Below are 8,724 nucleotides of genomic sequence, written 5' to 3' on the forward strand. Positions count from 1 at the left end.
TGCTGTTTCGAAGAGCTGGAGCGCGAGACCCTGCTGGGCTCCTCACTGACGTCTCTGGAGGAGCATCTTGTGATGGTGGTTTTCAGCGTGTGGTCTGCAGAGTCCTCGGAGGCTCATTGATGTTGCTTGGAACTCTGCGAAAGAGTGAAAAAAAGGCTTGAACTTGGCCGTCAGCAGCTTGAACTGAGACAGAGGAGAATCTGGGTCTACAAAAGGAGCAGATAAAAATCATTGCTTTGATGATGGTCAGAAAGGTTATGCGTAAAAGTCCAGCTCTGTGCTGGCACCGGGGCTTGTGGTCTAGCAGCCCTGTCCATCTCTGCTCTTATCGGGGTGGCTTTGCTGATGGTTCAGGGAAGGAAAACCCAAGGAGGCCTTGACCTAGATGATGTCTCTTATTGCTGGTGTAGAAGTTGATTGCAGTTAACTGCTCCTGAGTTTCCAGGGTGGATTTGATACAGATTTGGTTCCTGAAGTGTCCAAAATGTTGTTTCTTTTTCAGCAAGACTAACAGCTCAGTACTTGTTTGCTTTGTGGTAATATTTAGTCTTTAAGCTTCTGAAATGTTAACATTCTTTGTCTTCTTTCAGGGTGTTTCAGAAGTGTTAATTTGCAAGGAATCATTGCTCTCATGATTGGAGCGGGTGAATGGCGGTCGCACTGTTTGCCAGAGCAATGCGTGTAAATATGCACAGGGACGTTAAAACTTCCTAAAAATGTTGTAAGAGGCTTCTGTGAAAATGGTAGTTATCGCAATCCCCTTCTGGTCTCTCCCACATCAGAGAAGTAGGAAAGGTCACTGGAATTGCACACACCCCAGTGTCTTCCTGGGGTTTTTTAATCTGTTTGGAATAATGTTGGACAGGGTCTGGATTGCTTAGCTGTAAAAGAGGAAGGCTGGCTTCCCTTCTTTTGGGTGATTAGAAATGGGGAAATACTGCTTCAGCCTCAGCTGAACAGCCCTGGGGTGGTTCAGTTTGAGGAAGGCTTGTGCCGACGGCCGTCTGGCTTTGGGGACTGAGCAGTTCAGGGCTGGAGGGGGAGAAACACGCTGCCTGTCGGGGAAACCATTTAGCTTGAATGGTCTCGGGTGTATCATGCAACTGAGAAACTTAACACTCCTCTGGGATAAGCTGCAAGGAGCTGGGTCTGTTAAAGCTGCTGCGGATTGGTCGGGCGAATACGTCGCTCTCCCGAGGAGTGGTGGAAGGAGCTGGCACCGTCGCAGCGGCTGCCCCTTTGCAAACGCACGCCGTAAGGCATCGTCGCGTGGAGCTGTTTCGGTGTTTGGCATTAGCTGGATTTGAGAAGGGAGAGGGGTGAAGACGATAAAGTGGCTGTTTCTGCAACTGCTACAGCAAGCCTGGAGAAGCTGTCCCGCACTGCTGTGTCCAGTAAGCTCATTAGCTGTTCATCTTTATTTCCAGAGCCTCTCCTGAGGAGGCTGCTGATCCCTGTGGTGACTGCCCTCGTTGCTGGATCTCATCTTCAGCGCTCTTCTTCCTTCATCAGCCCTTCTCAGAGCAGGGAGTAATCTGTCACCGCTGCTGTTGTCTCAGCACCGCACTTAAAATCTCTCCCACAGCTGAATATTGGTGAGAACCGGTGTGCTACAGAAGAAGCAGGAGTGCAGGGAGCTTCTTGATTATGTATTGAATTTTATGGGCTTAACGTACAGCCCTGGACAGAGCTGGAGCCCGATGTGTTTTGAGCCAAGCGTCAGGAGCTGGGAGATGCGAAGCGCTGGGTGGGGGGAGATGGGGACTTGGCAGACCATCCCCGTTAAGAGACAGGTGACACGTGAAGTTGTGGTGCGACTAGCTGCTGCCAGTATTGCTTCTGAGGCCACATCGACACGGCAAGGCTCTTGCCAGCCTGGTTCTGTCACACTGGGATGGGCGAGCGGTGCGATGCCAGACGGATAGAGCTGTGCTTGTTTAACGCAGGTTTTGCTGGTCTTGCCTTAACTGCAGAGCTGGGCTCTGACCTGTGCTTTGCCATGGTGGCCCTGCTGATAGCATGGGATGGCTGAAGGTGCTCATCTGCTAAAAAGCAAAGCCTTAAAGATGACTTGAGTAGTTTCTGGGATGTTTTTCCTTGGACGGTTTGTCAGCTTGGTCAGTACTTTGCCTGAACAAAGCACAAAGGCAGGCTGTGGTCTTAATCTCCAGGAAGCTTATTGCAGACTTTCTTGCAGTAAATTTCCTTGTCATTTCTTGACAGAGAGATAGTTGGGAAATTTTAAGAGGTCTTTGCAGAAAGTGAGTCATTCAGTGTACAAATGGGAGAAGCGAAATGTTCTTCTCTGTGTCTCGCGGATCTTGCTTGTTAGCATTGGCATGACAGGGAATTTTGCTTTGTGGAACGCGTGCTTCGTCCTCAGGGTCTCCCGGTGTTTGCCAGCAGTTCCTCTTCTTGCCGAGAACGCTTGCTGATAGGTGTTGCCGGGTTCAAATGCAGATGGTGAGTGAGACGTTTTCTGCACCGTGCTGGCGGAGAGAGCAGGTTTGGGGGACCGAGCGGGGTGCTTCAGCAGCTCATCTTCCTTCCAGCCAGGGGACCGTGCCAGCCCGCAGCTGCTGCTCACCGTCTTTGGGCTAGTGCTTTGGAAACTCAGTCTCAAAGAGGCTTTTAAATTCATTACGATGAGCAAACACTGGTCTGCTCTGCCCCCCAGCATGTATTTTTTGCGGCAGGAGCTTGCTGAACCACAGGCTGAAGATCTTTTGTTAAGCATAACCTGCTGTAATTCCCAGAGCTTGGCTTCCCCCGTAGCACCAGGCAAGCCCCGACGGGCGAGTGCCGAGGCTGGCAGCGCCTGATCTCGCCCCACGCGTGCCAGGGTTTCTGCCCTTGCAGTGGTGTCAGCGGGCAGCAAAGCGTGCCACTGCCTCTGGTCACAGTCCGGAGTCTCAGCCTAGGCCTGTCTTGGCAGGCGTCTTTGCCGGCGTGCTGGACTGTGGACTGCGGCACGGGTGTGTGTTCCCTCTGCCGCGGGGAGACGATTGCCGACAGAAACGTGGTAACGAGTGATTTGGGGTTATGCTGTCTTCAGCTCAGCCAACGTCAGCCCTTAGTCACGGCGAGTATCGAGCTAGGCTGACCATAACCAGCACCAGGAGGAAAACAGCTTCTTCGCAGCTCCCTGGGGGATGGCAAGAGTCTTTGGGAGCTGCTTTGCAGCCCTGTTTGGGTGGGGATGCCCCTGCCAGAGGGACGGCGTGCAAAGGCTCCGCGTTGCCCAGTCCAACAGTGCACTGAACAGCTCCAGCACCGCTTCTACCCACCGACTTCAGAGCTTTCCTGCGGTAGCCTTCCTGCGAGGCAGCTCGCATCCCCGGTGAGGCGAAGAGGAAGCCGGGCGTCGAGGGAAGGAGACTCACCCACCGTCCTGCAGCGAAAGGTGACAGAACCTCGTGCTCCTGGTTTAACCACATCCTCGTTTGGTGGCAGACAGCTGAGAGAAGTGATTTGTCAGGGGAGGTTGCTCTTCGAGTGCTGCTGAAGTCTGGCAGACCTGGCCGGGGGTTGCATGTACCTGGCTGCGGTCTCCATCCTGCAGCAGTTTGCTCACCATGAGCAGAGTTCTCCTCTATTTCCCTTCGGGCGCAGAAGAGAGATGAGAGCCATCTGCAGTACCTCCTCCGTGGAGGGACGGATTCGTTGGATCTGGTCATCTTCTGCCGCTGGTGTATCTGGACGTCTTTTCTGTAAGGTATGGCGGGACGCAGCCCTGTGGACACCGCTCTCTCCTGGGACCATGCGTATTCCCTGGAAGGGAAAAGGTAACACCTGGATCTTTTTTCCGACTCCAAATGGAGGCGGAAGCTTGAGGAGCAAAGTACCCAAGTGTCCCGTTGTCTTGGGAAAAGTGCATTCGGCTCTCAGATCCCGCAGGTCCATGGCTGCGTAAACAGCGCATCGTTCAGCTGTGCTCCTCTCGCCTTGCCAGCTGCTCCTGATTTGCCTGTGTCGCATGATTTACCGTTCCCTTTCTTCGTCGGTTCATCGATGATGATTCCAGCCTGAGTTGCTATGGTGACTTTATTGCAAAGGTGCGAGTCCTCCGGCCCCACGCGCCTGCGGTACCGACGGCTCCTTCCTACTGCTTGGCACAGCGGAGGGGCGAGCAGCGCTGCTATTAAAGCAACATCTGATCTTAGAAAGAAGCCCGCTGGGAGCAACGGAGAGCCGGCAGTGGGTGTTACCGGTTTTTTGTGAATGAAATGATGCATTGCAGTCTTACTGTCGGGAGTCCCAGGTCCTGTCCTCGCCCCCTCCCAGGGTTTGGTCTGGGGAGGAAACGGGTGGCAGCAGAAGTCACCAGGGGCTGAGGAGGGTGTGGGAGAGGAAGAGGAGGAAGCTGGCAGCGTGTTTGTTCTCGGTCTGCTGGCAGAAGGGAAAGCGCAGTGTCTGAGGTCTTTGCTCATGGGAAGTTAAGCTGAGGATGTAGTTCTAGCCTAGCTGGGGCTGAGTAACTAAAAACCAGCCTTGACTTTTGTGGACTAAGCAGCGAGTTCTGCAGCCCGGGTCATCCAAAAGCCCCTGCTGCCAGCTGGCGGGGGCTCTGCCTGTCGCTGGCTGGAGATGGGCTCGAGGTCGAGCGTGTGACAGTGGCTAAACTCCCCTGTCTTTGTCCTTCTGTCTTCAGGGCAGGACTGGGACGCGCGGAGGAGAGTCGTTCTGGCTTGCCGTCCCTCCTGGTGTGGGCAAACAGCAGCCTTCTCCGCACAACTGGAGTCTCTGGCTTTTCATCCCCATCCATCAAAAATCATACTTGGGCAGCGGTGCTGGTGGGCTTTGCGGACTGGGTTTAATTCTAGGCGAGCGGAAGTGGTCTGGGATAAGCGAGCAGCACGTGAGCGTCGGTCAGGTGGAACAAAGGCAAATGTCGCTTTAGTGTGACGGTGTTGGTGGCTGACGGCTCGACTCGGTAACGAGGGCTGCCCTCTGCAACCAAAGTTGCTGCTTTGGAGGTCAGGCTCCTGCCCTGTGGAAGAGCTGGCCGGTGAGGAGGGGATTTTCCCTCTTCCTGAACTTAACGGCCTCATTGCTGTAAAAGCTGTGTACAGCTCTTCGAGCACTCTTATCACACAGAGCCCAGGGGCTGCATCTGAGGGTTGCTTCGTTATCCCTTCCGTGAAACGATCCGGGACCTCTAAGAGGGCTGATAACTGTGGGTGGTGTCTGAGCTGGGGGAAGCTTTCTTGTCCAACTCCTAGCAAAGTGCAAGTGCTGTCTCTGGCTCACAAGCACTGCTTGGGGCTTTTTTAAACTTGATTCGGAGCCTGGGATCTCTCACCCAGATTTGTAAGTCAAGATCGGATCTTTCCAGGGCAATTCTTCTAAGTAAAAGTTCGATTAAAAAATGATTGATGTGAAGCGGTAAGAGCTGTTCTCTTTCATTTGAGAGCTGGGGATTGAAAGCTAAATGCTGCGCTTGATTTAAGGCAAGCTGGGATGGTTCTGTGACCAGCACTACGTCTTTGGCAGTGAGTTGATGACGGTCTGTTCCCAGGCTCCAGGAAGGAGTAGCTGATTGCCAGAGGGAGTATTTGAGAACCCTTTCTCGCCCTGCATGGTCAGGATTTGTGGCTGGGAAAGTGCAGGCTGCTTTCCTCTTGCACTCCTCTGAAGCATAAGGTGATGGCCGTAGCCAGCAGCACAGAATAAGGGCAACACTGGGCTTTCTGGTGGAGAAATTCCTAGGTGTGAGCGAAGACAAATTGGCATTATGGCGTAGTTGCCGGTGTCGCTTCTCAGCGGTGAGAAATTCCTTGGCTGGTTTGTTCCAGGCTGGTCCCAAGCAGCTGCTCGGGAAGCAGAGGTGAAAGGGACCTGTCGTCTCCGATGATCTACGGGCTCTCCGGCAGCTTTGCGAGAGCACGGCCAGGCTGACTGGTAGGGATGCAGTGGGTGAAGCTCTGCCTGTTCCTGTTTATACAGGGAATGTTTCGGATACCAAACTCTTCACAGAGATGCTTGTGATGACTGCAAGTTTATGGAGACTCGCTACTAAATTTAGCTCTTATCAGGAGGAAAAACAGGCTTGTCCTTTTCCAGATTTGGAAGAGAACCTAACAGCTCTCTTTGCTTTGAAATCAAGTCATAGGTCCAGCATCTTTCTAGGCTGGCCAAGGTATGATCCGTATCTTCTGGCAAAGCAAGACCCAAGCGATGGTTAACTGAGCTCGCAGGGAGAGCAGGAAAAAAAAAAGGCTTGGATATGTCTTGGGTCTTCCCTGGGGCTCCTGGAGGGCTTGGAGCGTAATTGTGACAAGCTCTTGCAATCAGGTTGGAGCAGCTTAGGAAGCAGAAACGCGTTACTCGCTGTAGCAGTGTTCCTGGGCTGTTTGGGGCAAGGCACAGCAGTTTGCCTGGAAGTAACTGAAGCGAATGCACGTCTCCTTTGTGTTGCACTGAAATATGTCTTGGGTCTTCCCTGGGGCTCCTGGAGGGCTTGGAGCGTAATTGTGACAAGCTCTTGCAATCAGGTTGGAGCAGCTTAGGAAGCAGAAACGCGTTACTCGCTGTAGCAGTGTTCCTGGGCTGTTTGGGGCAAGGCACAGCAGTTTGCCTGGAAGTAACTGAAGCGAATGCACGTCTCCTTTGTGTTGCACTGAAGCACATGTGCTCGTGGGTGCTGTGTCTTGGTGGATGGGAGCACAGAGTAGTATGTGTAAGGCGTTCAGTGTTTTCTTCCCCAATTCTGTGGTCGTCTTGCATTTGCCTTTAGCTGACAGGAAAAGGCTCGCTTTCTGCGTATGAACGTGCCATGTCGTACCATTGAGAAATGGTAAAAACTGCAAAACTCGTTTTAAATATTCAAGGGGGTGCGTGAGTCTTAAAGAAGTTTTAGTTGTGTTGAAGTCTTTAAACATAATTCAGTAACTAATAACATGAGAAATCATCAATAGAGAAGATTAGTGAAGTTTAGACCAGAGCGAACCTGGAGCAACCAGAGCAGTTGAGGCTGGAGGGTTTTTCAAGGGAAGCAGATATATGATGGATCTCTGGGCTGGTCCTGGCGTGGTTTGAAGGCTCTGCAGTCACCTCCGCCTTGCTTATGGCTTTTTTGCTTTCTCTTTCGCAGGAATGGGGTGAATGTCGAAGGAGCAACACACAAGCAAGTGGTGGACCTGATTCGTGCAGGAGAGAAGGAGTTAATTCTGACAGTGTTGTCCGTGCCTCCCCACGAGGCAGATAATCTTGATCCGAGTGATGACTCTTTGGGGCAGTCATTCTACGACTACACAGAAAAACAAGCTGTGCCCATCTCCATCCCCACCTACAAGCACGTGGAGCAAAACGGCGAGAAGTTTGTGGTTAGTATCAGCTTGGATGGTGTTTTCTGGAGATAGGATGCGTCTGCACTCCGAGCTGGTGTGCTCCTTGCTGTTAGTGACAATTCGTGGCAACGCTCTCTGTCTTCAGGGTGGAGGCACATTAATTTATCATGGACTGTTTTTGACACTGTCTGTCTTAGGCTTGCCCCGTCCTCACTCTTGCTGTGCTCAGTTATTCTTTTGCAGCTATTTCCTGTGAGCTGGGAAGCTTTTTTATTAATGTATCTGGAATAGCTTGATCTCTTGTGAAGATTAAGTAGGAAGTTATTATTTTGTTCATATAAGCTTTCATATTTGTATCTCCTGTTTTACACCAAGTGTTAAGGACATCTGTGATAGATGTAAAAGCAAAGGGAGCAGATGCCTTGAAGTGTAGCTTCCCATCTACAGAATTTCTTTTCCCTTTAGGGAATGCCAGGGGAAATAGTTGTAAAAAGTCTTTTTCCTTTGGGTTCCCTGCCTCTTCTGTTGCGTTTATTGGGGAGGCTGGCAGTCATTTTCCTAGATAATGTCATCTGTCATCCAGGTACCTGACACGGGTGCATCCTCTGAGGCTTAAGGTTGATTCTGGCTCATCAGGGTTGGCTGGCTGTGGCTAGGAAATGTTTGGAGAGGGACCCAAAATGAGTTGGACAAAGACACTCGTCTGCAGAACTGTGTCTTCTTGCTACATCTGGGGTGTATTTAACCTCCTCAGTCAGCCTGACCTTGCTCATCTCTGCTGCTTCCTTGCCTGGCTGTGTAGTGTTCACAGATGCTTGGCTTGCGAACTCTCTCGGTCGCCCCGTCCTCCTGCGTCTGCTGCTGGCCGCTGCTCGGAGCGTGCCTCGGGTCTGCGCTCGGCGAGGATCAGCAGAGCCTGCAGCCGGACCCCAGCTGGCTCCGAGTTTCAATCAGCGACTGGTAGAGACAGAAGCATGCCACAAGGGCAGTATTCTTCCCCCTGCAAATAGCTGCTTATTGTTAGGAGCACAGTCCTACCTATGTCCAGACCATGTTTTTCTTCTGCTCTGTGTCCTCGTTTTTCCAGAGCCAGGGAACTGTGCGGCCATCAGTGGGGGTGGATGATGAGGTGGAGGGACTTGGGATGAGATGACGAGTATCGGGTGTGTTAGTTGTGCTGCTGCCTTGACTCGTGGCTGGAAGATTTGTGCCGCTGGCTTCCTTCACACTCCCAGACTGGGAGGTAGGGTTGGCTGGAGCGGTCGCCCTCGGGACACGATTGCGTTGCAGTGTGAAGTGCCGGAGACAGATGACAAACTGGCTTATCACTTTTTCCTCTCTCAGCTGAGGACAGAGGCATTTTCCCAAGGAAGACAGAAGCCAGTGTCAGCGTGGCAGAAACAGCGTGGGTGTGAGAGAGGAAGGGAGCCGGGGG

General features: G+C 52.3%; 1 protein-coding gene across 1 annotated transcript in view; it reads left to right on the forward strand.

The window, feature by feature from the left end:
- Window positions 1-2,935: 2,935 nt before the first annotated feature.
- The window catches only part of SNX27 (sorting nexin family member 27), a gene marked incomplete at its 5' end in the record, with an annotated part of 24,432 nt that continues 18,643 nt past the window's right edge, over window positions 2,936-8,724 (forward strand). The window contains 3 exons of the mRNA XM_009581608.1: window positions 2,936-3,022; window positions 3,898-3,931; window positions 7,094-7,325. Of these exons, the coding sequence (XP_009579903.1) occupies window positions 2,936-3,022; window positions 3,898-3,931; window positions 7,094-7,325 (353 nt within the window). The remainder of the gene's footprint in view (window positions 3,023-3,897; window positions 3,932-7,093; window positions 7,326-8,724) is intronic.

This window comes from Fulmarus glacialis, unplaced genomic scaffold, assembly GCF_000690835.1.
Source record: "Fulmarus glacialis isolate BGI_N327 unplaced genomic scaffold, ASM69083v1 scaffold19507, whole genome shotgun sequence".
Taxonomy (NCBI): domain Eukaryota; kingdom Metazoa; phylum Chordata; class Aves; order Procellariiformes; family Procellariidae; genus Fulmarus; species Fulmarus glacialis.